This window comes from Molothrus ater, chromosome 32 (assembly GCF_012460135.2).
Source record: "Molothrus ater isolate BHLD 08-10-18 breed brown headed cowbird chromosome 32, BPBGC_Mater_1.1, whole genome shotgun sequence".
NCBI classification, from domain to species: Eukaryota; Metazoa; Chordata; class Aves; order Passeriformes; family Icteridae; genus Molothrus; species Molothrus ater.
In genome coordinates, this window is record NC_071659.1 from 897,306 (window position 1) to 914,562 (window position 17,257).

The 17,257-nt window shown below is 56.3% G+C and overlaps 3 protein-coding genes across 6 annotated transcripts in view; 2 read left to right on the forward strand and 1 right to left on the reverse strand.

Annotated features, from left to right (window-relative positions):
- NRBP1 (nuclear receptor binding protein 1) overlaps positions 1 to 13,566 on the forward strand; it is a 34,954-nt gene extending 21,388 nt beyond the window's left edge. For both annotated transcript variants that reach the window (XM_036405215.2, XM_036405216.2), the window contains 11 exons: positions 7,795 to 7,878; positions 8,135 to 8,193; positions 9,291 to 9,389; positions 9,463 to 9,595; positions 9,848 to 9,950; positions 11,550 to 11,600; positions 11,693 to 11,828; positions 11,952 to 12,005; positions 12,356 to 12,419; positions 12,502 to 12,557; positions 12,739 to 13,566. In XM_036405215.2, coding sequence (XP_036261108.1) covers positions 7,795 to 7,878; positions 8,135 to 8,193; positions 9,291 to 9,389; positions 9,463 to 9,595; positions 9,848 to 9,950; positions 11,550 to 11,600; positions 11,693 to 11,828; positions 11,952 to 12,005; positions 12,356 to 12,419; positions 12,502 to 12,557; positions 12,739 to 12,837 — 938 coding nt within the window. In that variant the 3' untranslated portion in view covers positions 12,838 to 13,566. The remainder of the gene's footprint in view (positions 1 to 7,794; positions 7,879 to 8,134; positions 8,194 to 9,290; positions 9,390 to 9,462; positions 9,596 to 9,847; positions 9,951 to 11,549; positions 11,601 to 11,692; positions 11,829 to 11,951; positions 12,006 to 12,355; positions 12,420 to 12,501; positions 12,558 to 12,738) is intronic.
- A 98-nt stretch (positions 13,567 to 13,664) lies between these two features.
- Positions 13,665 to 15,993, forward strand: KRTCAP3 (keratinocyte associated protein 3). 2 transcript variants are annotated; one of them, XM_036405225.2, is made up of 6 exons: positions 13,665 to 13,881; positions 13,964 to 14,023; positions 14,545 to 14,745; positions 14,937 to 15,071; positions 15,361 to 15,452; positions 15,611 to 15,993. In XM_036405225.2, the coding sequence occupies exons 1-5, from the start codon at positions 13,672 to 13,674 to the stop codon at positions 15,442 to 15,444; spliced, it is 690 nt and encodes a 229-aa protein (XP_036261118.1). In that variant the 5' UTR covers positions 13,665 to 13,671; the 3' UTR covers positions 15,445 to 15,452; positions 15,611 to 15,993. The 2 variants fall into 2 exon arrangements, with proteins under 2 accessions (XP_036261118.1, XP_036261117.1); XM_036405224.2 differs by having other exon boundaries at positions 15,361 to 15,993.
- A 234-nt stretch (positions 15,994 to 16,227) lies between these two features.
- Positions 16,228 to 17,257, reverse strand: part of IFT172 (intraflagellar transport 172) — a 38,899-nt gene continuing 37,869 nt past the window's right edge. For both annotated transcript variants that reach the window (XM_036405211.1, XM_036405210.1), the window contains 2 exons: positions 16,611 to 16,699; positions 16,228 to 16,384 (listed from right to left, as the gene is read on the reverse strand). In XM_036405211.1, the coding sequence (XP_036261104.1) occupies positions 16,301 to 16,384; positions 16,611 to 16,699 (173 nt within the window). In that variant the 3' untranslated portion in view covers positions 16,228 to 16,300. The remainder of the gene's footprint in view (positions 16,385 to 16,610; positions 16,700 to 17,257) is intronic.

Sequence of the window (17,257 nt, forward strand, 5' to 3'; positions counted from 1 at the left end):
CTCCACTTATGTCATGTACATGATTTTATCTCTGTGTGTATCTGTATATATATATTTATATATATATGTGTGTGTATCTATATTTGTAACACACAGACATACACACTGATGTATTCACAGTGTTCCCTTGCTATAAGGCTGTGTGTAAAACTGTTTGGCTTAGGTGCATCCTGCTTGGAGAGCTCACGTTCTGTGCTGGGATGCAAACAGTTCCTCGTGCTCTTGGCCAGAGCCTTACAGAGAGGGAGCACTGCCCTTTGTGAAGTCTCCTGGTTGTTAGTTCTCTCCCTCCCCATGTTCTTAGCGTGTGCTAGTCCACGGGGCCCGTGCATGCCAGCTCCTGCATGTCAACAAGCCATGCCTTGTGCTGAGCTCTTCCCAGCTGAACTTCCCACATCCATTAGGCTCCTCCCTGCTGCTGCTCTGCTGCCCTTGGTTGGGGCCCAGCCCTGGACTAGCCCCCACTGTGTGCTTGGCTATCCAATTGCTTGCTTGTAGTTTGAGCTCCTTAGATGTGTTGGTTTTAAGATGAATGTTTCAGTGAATGTGTCTGGCTCCTGATGGCCAGATCCCTCCTGCCCCAAATGAGTCCCTGGATTGAAGTAAGCTTGGCTATTGATGTTTCCCCAGATAAATCTCTGGTTTTGGGGAGATCTGTGCATTGAGGAGGGAGCTGGGCTGGTGGGAGCCAGAGAAGGATTCGAGTGCTGCAATTTGTAACCCTATTGCATAGAACACCGCGTTTACATTTAAAATAATGATTTATTTTATTTTTTGCCATCAGGGTTATTCTCGATGGTTAGAATTTGTTTCTACTGAGTTGGGAACCTACCAACCATCAGCTGAAGTGGTGGAAAGGGCAAGAGCCTGACCAGATGGGCTCTGTGCCTTCCAGGCTGGCAGGAGGCTGTGCTGTGCCACCCTGCATTGCCAGCGGGGCAGAGGCTCCTGGGAAGCTCAGTATGGGATCTGGTGTGGCTGAGGGGGATGGGGATGTGGTCAGGGCTGGAGGCCTGAGGAGGGCAGGTGTCCCTGGGGGTGGCTGCAGGGTGGCAGAGCAGCAGCCAGAGAGCTGGCCCAGGAGTGAGCCCACAGAGTGGGGACCTGGCTGAGCCTGGGCTGAGCCTGGGCTGAGCCTGGGGCTGAGCCTGGGCTGAGCCTGGGGCTGAGCCTGGGGCTGAGCCTGGGGCTGAGCCTGGGCTGAGCCTGGGGCTGAGCCTGGGCTGAGCCTGAGCCTGAGGCTGAGCCTGGGCTGAGCCTGAGCCTGGGCTGAGGCTGAGCCTGGGCTGAGCCTGAGGCTGAGCCTGGGGCTGGGCTGAGCCTGGGGCTGGGCTGAGCCTGGGGCTGAGCCTGGGGCTGAGCCTGGGGCTGAGCCTGGGGCTGAGCCTGGGCTGAGCCTGGGGCTGAGCCTGGTCTGAGCCTGGGGCTGAGCCTGGGGCTGAGGCTGGGCTGAGCCTGAGCCTGGGGCTGAGCCTGAGCCTGGGGCTGAGCCTGAGCCTGGGCTGAGCCTGAGCCCGGGCTGAGCCTGAGCCTGGGCTGAGGCTGGGGCTGAGCCTGAGCCTGGGCTGAGCCTGAGCCCGGGCTGAGCCTGGGCTGAGCCTGGGGCTGGGCTGAGCCTGAGCCTGGGCTGAGGCTGGGGCTGAGCCTGAGCCTGGGCTGAGCCTGAGCCTGGGCTGAGCCTGAGCCTGAGGCTGGGGCTGAGCCTGAGGCTGGGGCTGAGCCTGAGGCTGGGGCTGAGCCTGAGGCTGGGGCTGAGCCTGAGGCTGGGGCTGAGCCTGGGCTGAGCCTGAGCCTGAGCCTGGGCTGAGCCTGGGCTGAGCCTGAGCTGGGCTGAGCCTGAGGCTGGGCTGAGCCTGAGGCTGGGCTGAGCCGGAGCCTGGGCTGAGCCTGGGCTGAGCCTGAGCTGGGCTGAGCCTGAGGGCAGCAAGGCTGAGGGCTGGCCAGCCCCTCCTCCAGCATCAGGCACCCCTGTGAGCAGAACCAAGGCCCTGGTTCTGGAAGGACAGGAGAAGCCTGAACGAGCACTCTGCAGGCACGAGGAGATGCTGTGGTGCCTCACCTGTGCTGGAACAGCATCGGATGGCTTTGGAACTCTGAGCTTTCCTGGGTTGTGAACTTGTTCTAACACTCTGTTGTGCCAGGAGGTACTGTTGATATGAGAGCTGGGGATCTTGAGCAGTGATTTGGGTTTGAAAACACTAAATCTTGAGCAGTGATTTGGGTTTGAAAACACTAAATCTAGGGTGTAAGGCTCTGTTTTGCTTGAGCATTGAGCTGATGGGGCTGTGAGTAACATGCTTTCATAACTAATCTCATTTTAGTCATCACTTCACTCCCTTGGGTTTTGTTGCCTGATCTTCAAATGCCGTGCTGGTTTCCACATTCTTAACAGACACCTGAGGTGATGTAGAAATAAGAGGTTAGTAGGATATCTTGGATCTGGCTTTGTTTTTTCAACTATGGCAGGTGTGATTTTAAAAGGAAAATAATGGATAATTTAAGTCATCAGACATAGAAAAATCTGCCATAAAAATGGCATGCTAGCATTGATTTAGGAAAATGTAACATGAATAGATGTAGTTTAGCTTTTCTAACTGTACAGCTTTATGTGTGAGTCAAGCACATTGTCTACCAAGCCAAACATTTATGGCTCCTTAGAAACTTGGCAAAACTAAGGCAGAAATTCATAATAAGATTTTTCTGTGACTACAGGTGCTGCTGGGATAGAGATTGGGCAAGAAAATCGTTTTGAGTGGAACTCTTATATAGAAGAAAGTTCAAGGTTGAATCCAGGCTGCTTTTTTTGGGGGGGGCTGGATTTTCTTTTAAAGGTTTGACTGCCAAGGGTCTGTGTTGTCTGTGAAACTCTTGGTGTAAAAGCCAAAAAATCCAACTGCAGGCACTTCTCATTTGGCTTGCTCCTGAGAAACTGTTTAACAAGCTGGGTTGAATAGCATGAGGTTGATTTTAATGGTGATGGTACAATGATGCAGTTGTAGTGCTGCAGTGCTGTAGCTGCTGCTGTGGTTACTCGAGGGGCAGGAACAGTTCCAGAGAGCTGCCCTGGGTTTTTCTGTGAGCACAGAGTTAAAGTAGGAGGAGCAGCCATGGGTGAGTGGCAGTGCATGGGTTCTGTCCTGCTGGAAGTTCCAGCTGCCTCCTGCTCACCACAGCTTCAGTGTGTGTGTGTCTGGGGGAGGGTGGTAGCATTTTTAAGGTCTGGTTTAGTGGGAGGAACCGGTGACCTTGGTGGCCTTGTGGCAAAGATTTTCCTCCTTCTGTGCTGTGATAGTAATAAACTCATTTTTTATTTTTCAGAAGGTTTAAAAGCCAGCTCTTGCTCCTAGTGCCTATTTCCCTAGCTCAGAGTACCCTCTGTGTGCTGCTGTGACTGACCTCATTCCTGAAAACACCAGAAAACTATGGTTGTTGTTTTCAGTTAAGATATTTTGAAAGGTTTAAATGTCTCTGTTTAGTGCTCCAGGTTATGGAACATCCATTTTCTGAAGTCATTGTTATTTCTGTGTTGCACTGAAGGCATTGCTGCTTCAGTTTTGTTCAGCTCTGTTTTTTCTCTGCTTTTATGTGACTTTCCCAATGGGCATGGGGATGTGAACTGTAGTCATCCAGGTCTTCATTCACCCATTCTCATATTATACAGCAGTTGCAGGTGTCTCTTCCTTCAGGGCCCTTGGGTTGAAGGCTTTGTGAACCCCAGCAGTTCAGGAAGCTCCTTCGTGCCAGTTCTGGAGAGATCACTCAGACACCAAGCAGCAAGGGCGGCCTGTGGTGCCTGGCTGTGCCTGGGCAGGGCTGTGCTGTCTTCTCTAGAGGTCCCTCCCAGCCTGGGCAGGTTTGTGGGCTAGGCCTGGAGCTGTGTGGGCCAAGCAGTGTTGGCACTCTGGCACCTGCTCCCAAGGGTGAGCTTTGCTGATGGTTAAACCTCCCAAGGTCCTTTGGCACGTTCTGGAGCAATGATAATCAAAGATGTGGAGTTTGAAATCTGGGAAAGTTGTACTTGAAATTCTTGATCTTGTGGGCCCTAACTGCATTTTAGAGTGTACATTTCTATTGGTTCAGCCCCTGCTTCTGTTAAGCAGAGCTGCTCACAGCAGATCATCTTCACAGTGCTGTTTCTGAGGGCTTGTTTTCTAGTGCACATCTGTCTTCTGGGAGCAGATGGCTCCTCCAGAGTAGCTCAGTCTGTAGCATTTCAGTGAATGTCTGTTCTTGGTTTTTCTGGTGGCATGTAATTCTTGCACTGTGATGTGAGCATGTAAATCTTTTTCATAGCAATATTGCACTGATGTAGCCCAATCAGGGGTTTGCATGATCAGTGAAACCTTCATTCTTCTGGTCTAGAATGTGGAACTTGATTTTGGGCACAGATTGCAGATCTCCCAACACTTTGTTAGGGATGAAGTTGTTTGTATCATGAATTCTTCCAGATAAAGTGCCAGTAAGCTCCTAAGTCACTGTTTAAGAGCCTGCATGCAGCCAGGATTGACAGGTGCTAATCTTACAGCTGTTTTTTATCTGTTCTTGTTTTTCCTGTTCTGCCTCCTTCTACTTTCTACTTCCATGTAATGCATGTGGTCAGACACGTCAACTTAGAACTCTTAAGTAATCTTTTAAATGTAAAAATACCACTTGCTGCTTCATGAGAAACGTGACACAGTGTGATCCTGTCCCTCTGTGACTCACTGACAGGAGTGTGTGCCCTGGCCCTAGGAGTAGCTGATGATGCCCTGGGCTGCATTAGGCAAAATTTTGCAGAGAAGGGTGGGGATGGTCCTGGCCCTCTGCTCAGTGCAGCCCCCCTGTAGATCCAGGCCCAGCACTGGGTGCCCAGGACACCAGGGCCAGGGCCAGGCTGGGGACAGCCCTGAGCAGCCTGGGATGCTGCAGGGCTGGGAGGGACAGGGCCAGGCTGGGGACAGCCCCGAGCAGCCTGGGATGCTGCAGGGCTGGGAGGGCCAGGGCCAGGCTGGGGACAGCCCCAAGCAGCCTGGGATGCTGCAGGGCTGGGAGGGCCAGGGCCAGGCTGGGGACAGCCCGAGCAGCCTGGGATGCTGCAGGGCTGGGAGGGCCAGGGCCAGACTGGGGACAGCCCTGAGCAGCCTGGGATGCTGCAGGGCTGGAGCGGCTCTGCCGGGTGAGGCTGAGGGAGCTGCAGCTGCTGAGCCCGGGGCAGGGCGGGCCCGGGGATCCCCGGGGTGGGGATCATCTGCAGGGAGGGCTGTGCAGGTGAGCCCCGGTGTGTGTGACACCTGCAGGGAGGGCTGTGCAGGTGAGCCCCGGTGTGGGGATCACCTCCAGGAGGGCTCTGTGACACCTGCAGGGAGGGCTGTGCAGGTGAGCTCCGTGTTCCCGGGGACAGGAGCACAGGCCACAGCATGGGCTGGAGCCCAGGTGGTCCCTCTGGATCCCAGGCATTCTCAGTGTGGTGGTGGCACCAGGTTGCCCAAGGCTGGGATGGAGTCTCCATTCCTGGAGTTACCCATCTAGACATGGTCCTGGGCAGCCAGCTCTGGGTGTCCCTGCTGGAACAGGGCTCTTGGACAAGGTGACCTCTGCAGGTCTCTTCCCACAAGAACCATGCCATGATTTTGATTCTGTGTTAATTTCTTGGAGAGTAGCCTTCTCCAGTTTTGTGTGACGTTACCTCTCTGTTGCCAGTACCACTGATGCTGCTCCAGCAGTGTTTTCTCTGGAGGGAGCCGTGGGCAGTGTTTTAGCAGAGGTTGGCTTCCTGCTGGGAAGCCATGTCAGTAGATGTGTGCATACGTGTGTAAGCTTTTCCTGCACTGGGAACAGTGTGTGGTGAACTTTTCATACACTGAATCTATCTGCTCCCTCAGCTAATGATACTCAACCTCAATAAAATCCTGTTCCTTCTGGTGACTCAGTGTTGCAAACATTTTGCACTGTTTGCAATCCCTGATACAGATCTGAGGGCTGTAGGGAGCTTTTATTCTGTGATCAGCGTAAATATGACACTTCTTCCTGTTTGACTCCTTGTTTAATGGCTGTATGCCTCCTTTTTTGCCAGATAACTTCCTAGTTCCTTATATTCTAGGCCTCGCTCTCCCTAATAGAAAAGCTTTTGTCATGGCTGTGTGCAGAGAAAGGAAACTCCAACGTCGTGGGTTTGTGCAGCCTTGTACCCTTTTGCAGGAGTGGAAGTGCCTGGGGCACGTGAGTGCAGGGGATGATAATGTGGCCTCACACCTCTCCTGGCCCTGTGGCCACCCCTTCACAGCTGCAGAGCGTGGTCTTGGGGTCAGTTGATAATTTTTAGGTCGCTGGTGGTACAATCCCATTGCTGGGTTGCACAGCAAGCCTGGGACAATCTCAGAGATCAGTTGTGGATCCTTTCACTGACACTGCTTCCCCTGCTTTCTGTTGGCCAGGGCACTGGCCCTTGGCTGAGGAGGGCAGTCCTGTTCTGCTTTGTGTGCTCACAAGAACCCAAACAGCTCAGGGGCTGCTGCAGGAGGTGAGCAGGGCTGTGGGACAGGAGAGCTTTGCTGCCTGCAAGGGGAAGTGCTGAGTGCAGAATAAAGGTAGAGATGGGGTGTGAGATGGACACTGCACAGGAGGGAAGTGTCCTCTGCAGCATGGAGTGTTCCAGAGCAGGGCTGGATGCCCGGGCAGCTCTGCTGAGCCTGCTGTGGGCACAGCTAGGAAGGAGTGCCACCATTGCCTCCTTGGCTGGCCCTGCTAGCAGCCAGGGGGCACACAGGCTGCCCCCTTACTCTGGCCAACTCCTTTTGCACATTCTTGAGGCTTTGACAAGTCTGACCAGCTACAGCATGTTCCTGTAGGAGTGCCCAGATTGAGTTCAGCTTGTCAAAGACAGGTTGCTTGCCCTACCCTCTGGTGTGCTTCACACCTCTTCCTATCACCAGTCCTGCTCAGACACCGGATTTGGCTGAACCTTTTTCTACAATTCATCTCTGATGGTGATTGTCCAGGGGGGGACCAGGTGGGACATGGGACTGTGGCACTGGGCACATTTCAGTGTGACAGTAGAGCTTCAAATGGGTGGTGGCTCTGTGCTCCCTGCTCACTGAGCACAGGTGGTGCTCAGTGTTTCTCCCTGGCAGACAGCTGCTTAGTTTCAGAGAGTTGCTTGCAGTCTCTGCAGAGGTGGCTGTCCCAAAAGTTTATCTTTCATGGGGGTCCATACTTACGCTCTGCTCACTGTTCTTGTGGCTGCAAGTTATTTCCTCCCCACAGCTGTGAGTGGTTTGTGGAGGCGCTGGCTGCTGGGAGGTTCTGCTGTCTGGGTGGTCACCTCCCTTCCCTCAGCAGCTTGATTCCTGTCTGGAGGTGCTTTGGCACCAGCATCCTCCTGAAATGTGGAAGAGTTGTGTGGTAGGTCCATCCTCCCTGAGCTCCGAGGTGGTGACCAACTGCAGTGACCTTGGCACCTCTGGCTGCTCCTCAGGCTGCTGTTCTGAATGAGTGACTTGCTTGTGACAAGTGCTGTGGATCTTTTTGAAGTCAGGCATTTCTGCTGGGAGTTGCTCCCACCTTGTCCTCCTGGCGGGCAGCAGTTGAGATCTCCAGGTTTGCCCTTGGAGAGTGATGCTAAGCTGCCAAGGAAACAGTGCAGGAATGTATTGGTTTGGGGCAGGTGACAAGAGATGAAGGCTGTGAAGACTCACCTTAATGCCACCATTCTGCCCCTTTGGGCACCATGGGCCTGGAGTTGCAGGTGTTCCCTGGGATTTCATCAGGGATGGGATGTAGTTTCCTGCATCCTAAGCATTCCTGGTTTTCTTCTAGTGGCGCCAGACACAATTAACAACCACGTGAAGACCTGTCGTGAGGAGCAGAAGAACCTGCACTTCTTTGCCCCAGAATATGGAGGTATGCTGTGGCTGTGGCTGCAAGCCTGGGGATTTTTTGTCCTCACTGATGCTTCCAAGCTGTCCTGCACCTTGTTCTCAGTTCCAGGCTCCTGACAGATGCCAGGAGTTCTGAGCCATTTGCCTGCTGAAATGCTTCAGCTCCTCTGTTCTTTGGTGGCAGAGGAGGGAGAAGCTGCAGGACTGTCCCAGCCTGGTGCAGAGTGGTGCTGCTGCATGCAGAGCTGACTGATAACAATTCTGTTTCTGTGTTACAGAAGTTGCCAATGTCACCACTGCTGTGGACATCTACTCCTTTGGGATGTGTGCACTGGAGGTGAGTGTCAAACATGGATTTTGAGATAGAGATGATGAATCTGAGGAAGGAGAGAGCTCTGGAAGGGCTGTGGCCATGGGTGGGTTTGCTCAGTGACAAGTGTGTTTTGTTCTAAGAGCCAAGTGCACTTTGCCTTGGAGGGATCCCTGTGGAGGCTCTCCCAAGTGCCTCACTAAGGAGTAAATGGCTCAGGGATTTGCAGTTCTTCCCAAATTCCTAACGGTTACTTGGCCAGTCCTGAGGTCAGACTCACTGGCTGGAGGGAATAGTCACTGCTGCAGACTGTTATGTAGTGTCCATGTATGTGACCACTGCCTGGGGTGTTTGGGGCAGAGGACAGCTGTAATCTGTCACTGTGTGTGCCCATCTGATGGCGCTGCTGATTGCAGTCAGTGAGAGTCTGACATACCCGGTCATAGCAGCTTTGTGCTTCCCCTGTCCTTGCACTCAGTAGGTCCAAGTGCAGGTAATGGGAGCTGTTGTTAGGAGTATTTTCTGAGAAGAATTGTCAGAAAGAGCCAGCACAAGGAACTCTCAACCTGTGCTGCACATTCCATTAGTGAAGCAGGAAGGAGGGAACTGTGGAAAGACACAACTTTAGGAAACAAAACTGAAGCTGAAGGCAGAGACACTCTGCAATATTTTCCAGCCTTTCCTAGCTGGGAATGAATGTCTGTGTAGTTGGCTGGAGCCCACTCTTGATGTGTTGTGTGCTTGCTCTTGTTCTGCGCTGCAGAGCTATTCACACAGCCAGAAGGGTCACTGTCAGACCCTGGCAGTGATTCAGTCACTACTTCTTTATGGAATTATCAAACAGAGTAACAGGCCAATGGATCATGGGGTTCAAAATGGAGACACTCACTGTCCAGGTTGTTGCTGGCAGAGTTCCCAGGGCTCCCTGGCAGTGTTGGGGTACTAGGAGCAAGCTGTTGTAATGAGGCAGCCGTTCTATTCTCTCTGTCTCTCCAAATGTGACCTCAAGTACCCCCAAACAGCTTGGCTGCGGTGATCTCATGCTTGGCAGTGATCTCCTTGAGCCTGTCTGCTCTGCAGTCTGTCACTCCCGGTGGAGTCTGATGCTCTCTCTGTGTTTGCAGATGGCAGTGCTGGAGATCCAGGGGAATGGGGAGTCCTCCTACGTGCCGCAGGAAGCCATCAACAGTGCCATCCAGCTGCTGGAGGACCCTCTGCAGCGGGTGAGCCACGGCCCCGGGGCTCTGCATTGCTCTGCTGCTGCTGCTCGTGGTCTCACGCAGGTTTTTTCTCTAGGAGTTCATCCAGAAGTGTCTGGAGCAGGACCCTGGCAGGCGCCCCACGGCACGGGAGCTCCTGTTCCACCAGGCGCTGTTCGAGGTGCCCTCGCTGAAGCTCCTGGCTGCTCACTGCATCGTTGGGCACCAGCGTGAGTACCAGCCCTGGCAGCCACGTGCCCATGTGGGTCAGGGCTCTGCAGAGCTTGGCTGAGCTGTCGGTGCCCCCCGTGAGCTGGCACCCTGGGAACACGCTCCCCATGCCTGCTCTGCAGGACACAGGGCTGGGAGGGCTGTGAGAGCATCTCTGCTCTGAGAGCATCTCTGCACTTTTCATTGCTTTTCTAAGGCTGGAGAGGAACTGCAATTGCGGCAAGTTACTCCTTTTTTTTTTTTTTTAATAGATATGATTCCTGAAAATGCTTTAGAAGAAATGACCAAAAACCTTGACATGAACGCAGTGTTGGCAGAGATCAACCACGAGGACAGGGAAGGAGTCAAGATGATGTGAGTCCCCATGGTGTGCTCAAGGGAGCAGTGCTGGGGCACTGGTGTGGGCACTGGGACGCTGCCCATCACCTCAGAGTTGGTGTTTCCCCACTGACTGGGTGCCAGTGGGAGCTGCTGGAGCTGGAGGTGAAGGAGCAGTGCCTGTCTGGGCACACACCCCTCTGGGATGTGTGGGTTATTCCTGGGTGGAAGGAGACCTTGCACCTGTTTCCTGGGAGTAGTTTCTGTGCAGCTGAGATGAATTGTTCCCCAAATAGACAGATTAAATGAACATGCTGTGGTTGGAGCAGAACACCAGCAAAACATGGCTGAACAGTTTGGGAAGGTGCTCTGACCAATCACAGACTAGCCAGATGGAGTCACTTTCTCACTTCAGAGAAAGGGTTCCTCAGTGCTTTCCTAATGGAGCATCTTATTCCACGCTATGCACAGGGAAAGGCAGCTGAGGCAGCTGGCAGTGACACACAGCACCACTTACACTGTAGGGGTGGCCCCTAAGAGAGTGTCTGTAATACATACGAGCAAGCAGAGTGCCAAACAAGTGAGGTACATTTTGGATAACAAAGCCTTGGCTAGTCAAGGGATTAGCTGAAGACAAAGATGTGAATACTGTATTCCCAGAGAAGCCTAGGGTGCTTCCAGGGAGCCCAGAGTTCTGGGATGCTCAGGCTGCTGAACAAGAGTAAGATGACAAGGAAGAACAGCTCCGTTCATATGAGCAGCTCTCTGAGCCACAGAGACCCTTCCAAAAGCTGACATTCCAGTTGTCATAGTGCTAGGAAATGTGGTATGAAATTCCCTTTGGAATGTTTTTGATATAGTTTCAAAATGGAGGACAACAAGTGAACAACCAAAGCTGTAAGGAGAGATCCTCACACGCCTGGGCTGTCAGTCTCTGCAGGCGTGGCTGTCCAGGGGTGCCAGCCTGGAGCTTTCCTTTTGCTAGTGCCATACCTCAGGGGTGCTGGAAAAGGGAAAGAAAGCAGCAATCCCTTGAAATGTCAGCATCATTTCTGGATGGTTCATCAGACTGCCATGCAAACCAAGCTGCTAGAGAAAAATAGGAAGTTTTTGTTGAAACCTACTGCTGTGTCAGAGGATAGGATGATCCCAGCTGCTGGGGCTGTGGGAGGGGCTGGAGGCTGATCTGGGAGCTGAGGCAGGTGTGCAGACCATAAAGCACCTGAGGAAATCCTCTCAGGCTTCCAGCAGTTTTGCAGTCCTTGCCTCATCTCTGGAATGCTTCAGAGCAGCCTTGAGGCAGGTGTTTGGCTGTTCCAAGTGTTTGTTGCAACCAGGGACCTGGTATGGCTGGTATTTGTGAAACAGCTCACCAGGGGCACTGTCACTGGGCCACCCTCCAATGACTGCATTGCACAGTGTGAGGGCTGTGAGAGTGGCTCTGCCAGAGCTGCTGCCTCACCCTCAGCTCACGTAGGTGGTTATGTCCTTAAGGGAAGATAAGAGCTTGTCACACCATACCCATCCTGCCTGTGGACACAGCCCAGGACATGGGGATTTGAAACTGCACCCCAAGAGACCCCAGTGGATGGTCCTATGAGACGATTTCTCATCTCAGGACATTTTGTTTTCCAGCTTCTCACAATCTCCAGCACTGGAGCTGGACAAGTTCCTGGAGGATGTGAGGTAAGAGGGATTTTTTAAGACACCTTCCATTGTATGTGAGACTGGAAAAGTTCTGGAGAGGTGTAACCTCAGATGCTGCTCCTTCCTTGTAGGAATGGAATCTATCCCCTCACAGCCTTTGGGATGCCACGGCCCCAGCAGCCCCAGCAGGTGGTGGTGAAATCTCCCATTGCTCCCCCGTCGGTGAAAACCCCAACTCCAGAGCCCGCCGAGGTGGAGACCCGCAAGGTAAAGGCTCAGCCTGGCTGAGGAGGGGCTCAGCCCCGCTCTCCATGGCCAGGCAGGGCTGTGGGGCAGCTGCTGATGGGGTCTGTGGGGCAGCTGCTGATGGCGTCTGTGCCTCTGTTCCAGGTGGTGCTGATGCAGTGCAACATCGAGTCCGTGGAGGAGGGCGTGAAGCACCACGTAGGTTTCTATGGCTGAGCAGGGGGAGGCCGGGGCCCTGTGCAGGGCTCGTGGCTCTGATGTGCTGCTGGTGCCTGGGGTAACCCTGCAGTGCTGCAGCTGCCACCATAGGACCCAGAGCCTGTCCCAGGCCTGTGCCTGCTGCTGACCTGGCCCCTGGCCCACCCCCAGGCCCTGGATGGTGCTGACAGCTGCAGTTCAGGATGGAACTGGCTGTAGCTGTTCTGTTAGATCCCCGTGGGGCTCTGGAGGGGTGGTTCCTGTCCCAAGGGGCATTTCTAGGTTGCTTTGGGCTTGCCATGGCAGCTTGCAGGACTGCAATTCCTCATGAGAATTTCTTTGCCCTGCAGCTGACACTGCTGCTGAAACTGGAAGACAAGTTGAATCGACACTTGAGCTGTGACCTTCAGCCCAGTAAGTACCTTCTGCCTCTGCCAGGTGCACTGGGCCAGCAGCACGCTTGGAGCAAGGACTGACACCTTTCCTTGTGTTGTAGATGACAACATCCAGGAGCTGGCAGCTGAACTGGTCCAGCTTGGGTTCATCAGCGAGGTAAGCAGGGACTCAGGTAGGGCTGTGGGCCTGTGTTCCTTCCTCAGAGTTCAATGGTTTGTGCCTTTTTTGGGGGCAGGAGGCAGGAGGAATAAGCCAGGTCCCTGCCCTGGGGGTCTCCAGCCATGCTCTTAGCTCTGAGTGGATGGGGCTTACCCCTCACTGTCCTTGTTCTGCCCAGGCTGACCAGAGCAGACTCACCTGTTTACTTGAAGAGGCATTTAGCAAGTTCTACTACACTCGGAACGGAGCCCTGACGGCCGTGACTGTGTCATCTTAGCCCCATGGCTCCCGGGCAGCCAGCGTGGCCTCGCTGCCTGCGACCATCTGTGTCTGCCCTCGCTGTCGGGCACCCGCGAGACCCCAGCTGCAGTGCTTGGAAGCTCATCCTGCATGTGCCGTGGCTGGGCTCATCGACAGTCCTCCCTGCCCACCTCCTGAAGGGGACTTTGCGCATCAGTATTATTTCCAGCCCTGTTTTTGTTGGGATTTGCCAGGTTGTGCTGCGGAGCTGAGGCCTGGCTTGGGGCGTTCTGCAGCCCCACTCATGTGCATGGAGTTTGTTCTGTTTGAATTGTACAAAGTGTCTTTTGCACAGCACAGAAATGGGTTTTTTCTTTCCTTTTTTTTTTTTTTCTTTTTTTTTTTTTTTTAATTTAAAGGTAAGCAGGGGTGAGCCCCTAAGCCCTGCATCCCCGGTCACTCCCCCCCATTCCCGCGCCACGGGCCCAGGGGTGGCCGAGCTCGTCCCCCCTCCCCGCCCGGCGCTTCGCTCCCGCCGCCGGCTGCACTTTGTTTACTGGTTCGCACCGCCGGGGTCACGGCGTGTGCTGGCCCCGGCTGCGGCCCCGCGGCCCCCGCAGCCCCCGCAGCCCCCGGTCTTTACCGGGGCCTCCCGGGGCTGCAGCGGCCCCGGGCTCCAGTGTCATCCTGGCGCGCGGCGGGGCCGAGCCGCGGCTCCTGCATCTCATTTCTATCATTTCCTATTTTTAATAAACTGTTTTGTAAAGACGCGAGTGCCGCCTCTTGCCGGGCGGGGCGGGGCGGGCTGGAGGGGCCGGGCCGAGCCGCCCGTCCCTGCCCCGGGGCGGTGCGAGCGGCGTTGGCGGCGGCCATGGCCGGGGGCCGGCGGGCGGCGGGAGCGCTGGCGGAGCCGCGGCGGCTGATGCGCACCGGGCTGGGGCTGATCGTGCTGGGCCACGGCAGCCTCGTGCTGGGCGCCATCGTGCACGGCTCGGTGCTGCGGCACGTGGCGGGCGCCCGCCGCGCCGTCACCCCCGAGTACGCGGCGGCCAACGTGGTGTCGGTGTGCTCGGGGCTGCTGGTGAGCGCCGCCGGAGCGGAGCGGGCGGGGGGCGGCGGGCCGGGCTCTGCCCGGGCCCCGCTGAGCGCTGCTCTCCCCGCAGAGCATCGCCGCGGGCATCGTGGCCATCCTGGTGTCGCACAACCTGTCCCGGGCGGTCCTGGTGAGTGCGGGGCTGCGGGGGGGCCTCGGCGCCGCCCTGCCCCGCCGGCAGCCGCTGCCGCGGACCTTGGCCCCGCGGGCTCCTTCCGCCTCGGCGGCGGCTGCCGGCGCTCCGGGTGCCGCCTGTCCCCGCTCGGCCGCTCCCGGAGGGCGGGAGCGCCGTTCTCGGGCAGAAGCGCTTCGGGGGGCGAAGCTGCGGCCGGGTCGGGGGTCCCGCGTGGGCTCGCAGGGTGGGCGGGCACGGGGCGGGTGCGCCGGGCTGGGGGCTCCCGGCACCCGGCCGAGCCTGCCCGGGGGTCCCCACGGAGCCCGAGCCAAGGGGCGTCCGGCGGTGCCGAGCTCACAGGGGTGGAAGGATGCGAAAGGTGCGAGAGCCTCATCCGAGGGCGTGGCTGAGCCATCCTGGAAGAGGCGAGAGGTCTTGGGTGCCCCTCGGGGGAGCGGCTCTGCAGAGACGCCGGTGCCCGGCCCGAGCGTTTCCCCGAGCTCCTGCCATCCCACTCGTGTTCTTGCCGCCTGCAGCACTGGACTCTGCTGGGCGTCTCTCTGCTGAACTGCCTGCTGTCCACGGCGTGCAGCGTGGGGCTGGCGCTGGCCTTTGCCCTCACGGTGCACAGCCGGGGCACGCACCTGGTCCGGGGCTGCAACAGCTCCGCGCTGCCCCTGGACGCCCGTGCAGCCATCGCGACCAACGACTGTCCCTTCAACACCACTCGCATCTACGTGAGTCACTGCACAGCCCCACCCCTCCCAGCAGCTTCTTTCTGCTTCCTCTCGTCTTTTCTTTTCACTCTCCCTCCTGCTTCCCTTCTCTCTCCCTCTCCCCCTTTCCCCTGCTATCCACACAGTCTCTGCTGAGTGTGTTCAACCAGCCTGGTGCAGTGCCCACGTTCCTGTGACCCCCTGCCCCACAGGACACAGCCCTGGCCCTCTGGTTCCTCTCCCTGCTGCTGGCAGCTGCGGAAGCCGTGCTCTCGGGCAGGAGCTGCTTGGTGGCTCTGGTCTTCCGGGGCATCGGGCCCTGTGCACACAGCTATGCCAAAGAGCAGGTACAGATCTCCCTGCATCTCCCTCCCCTGTGATTGCTGCCTTCATGCTGCATTTGTAAGGTGCTGGGTTCTGCTGGGAACAAGGAGGCTGTGCAGCAGTAGGGGGGATGCTGAGTTGGAACCTCTCCTAGCCAGCCTAAGTGCCAGACCAGCACCCCTTCATGGGGAGTTGCAGAGGGACCCTCTTCTTCATCCCCTAGTAGCCAGGCCTGTTCTTTTTTGTGAGAACACTGCCCATCATGTGTCCTTGCCACCCTAACTTCTTTTTGTCTTCTTTTTTCCTGTCTAGCTGGCCAGGCCAAGTACAGCAATGGAGAAGCCACTCCGTGAGAGGCAGCAGCTCCTGGCAGGAATTTCTGACTCTCCAGTGTAGCTGGAGAGGTGAGTGCCCCACGTGGGCCATGCTTGGGATGGGGGGAGCAGGCTCTGCCATCAAGAGGGCCCATGCCCACACCAGCCCCTCAGAACACAGGCAGAGGAGTCAGTGATGCTGGGCCCTGCAGCACAGCCTGGCACTGACACTGCTCCTCTGCTCCCAGGTGGTGCTGCAGGAGCGCTGTGATCCAGCAAGGCTGGGGCCGAGGTGGTGTCACAGCTCCTGCAGTGGGCTGCAGGGGTGAGGGTGTGCCCTGCCCCCTCCCCACCTGGGACAGCTCCACCAGCCCACCTGGAACAGCCCCTGCAGGTCTGCAGGTGCCGTGGGCCCTGATGCTCTCCCATCCTCGCCCCAAGCTGCTGGGCCCTTCCTGGTGTGCTGAAGGTTCTTGGTTTCTGGCAGCAGTGATGGGGGTGGGCAGTCCTGGTGCCATGGCAGGCATGGCAGCTGGCTGTGCCTGTGCTCAGATGTGTCAGGGAACAGAAAGGGAAGAATCCCTTTGGTGTAGATCTCTAGTTTTTTAAATAAATAAACTTTTCCTTTCTACACTGGTGTTCTAAGTGGCTCTGCCAGGTGAGTGCTGGCTGGGAGCAAGGCATGCCAAGGGAAGCAAAGTGCAGCTACTTTGTGAGCCTGTCTCTGTGCCTGCCACTCCCCAAGCACAGGGATGGTGACAGAGCTGTGGCCTCAGTGTGGAAGTCACCCATGGATGTGCACTGCACCCAGCAGCTGCAGTGTTCTGGGCCCAGCATCCTCTGGCAAACAGGAGCACTGCAGGGCTGAGATAACATGTTTATTGGATGTGGAGGGTGCTGAGGAACAGGCCTGAAAGCTGCCCTAGTCCCAGTCCCGCTCACTGGAATGAGAAGCTTGGGAGTCCCCCACACCACCGTCGGAGGAACTCGATCACATCTTGGCCTGCTGGGCTGTGGGATGTCTGCAGAAAGAGACAGGCCTTGGCACTGGAAGGGACTGGACCCCTGTGCCCCCTGCCTGAAAGGCACCCAGCGGGCTGGCAGGGCTGGGTCTGCTGATCCCCAGCAAGCAGCACTGTCAGTGCAGTGAATGCCCTGGGACCATGACTCACCCAAGGATGCTGCACTGCCAGCACGAGGGGCTGAACCCACCCACAGCCTGTCCCCTGCCTGGGAGCTCTGGCTCACCTTGACAGCCATCACGAATTTGTACCACGCGTCCTTCTTCACTTCCCGGCCTGGCCTCAACTCAATCTTGTTTCCCAGCACTGGGTACCCTGGGCACAAAGCGACACATTCAGAACAAGCTCAGCCCCACAGCAACCATCCCCCCAACTGGGGCACCCCTTCCCTGTGCTCTACCTGCCCCACAGCACGGTGTGTAGGGGGAATAATGCTGCCTTGGTCTCTAGGAGACCAAAGTGGAGAAGGGGTGTTCAAAGTGGGGGGATCAAATGAAGATTAAGGCTGAACTGCCCTTGGGCAATGACACCCAAGTGTGTAGGTCCAACAATGGCACCCAGCTTCTGACTCTCAAGCCACAGCCCTGTTCCTGGTGGCCCTCTCCTGCTCCCCCTTCTCTGACCCTTTTTTAGTCCTGCACTACAGAGCAGGGCCAGGTGCTGCCCATTCTTGACTGTGCTGGCCAGCCTGGAGTCCCCAGGCAGAGCTGTGTCAGCCTGAGCCATCCCTGAACCACAGAGTGTCTGAGCTCAGAATTGCTCTGGGGTCTGTATGGTTCAACCTCCTGTTCAGGCAGGGCCACCCCAGCCCAGGGCTGTGTCCAGACAGCTTTTGACTGTCCCCAAGGATGGCGATCTCACAACTTCTGTGCA

Coding starts and splice junctions, on each gene's coding strand:
- KRTCAP3 (XM_036405224.2), top strand. CDS start 13,672: ATGGCCGGGGGCCGGCGGGCGGCGGGAGCGCTGGCGGAGCCGCGGCGG. Junction 14,024..14,544: donor ACCTGTCCCGGGCGGTCCTG/GTGAGTGCGGGG, acceptor TGCCGCCTGCAG/CACTGGACTCTGCTGGGCGT. Junction 14,746..14,936: donor TCAACACCACTCGCATCTAC/GTGAGTCACTGC, acceptor CCTGCCCCACAG/GACACAGCCCTGGCCCTCTG.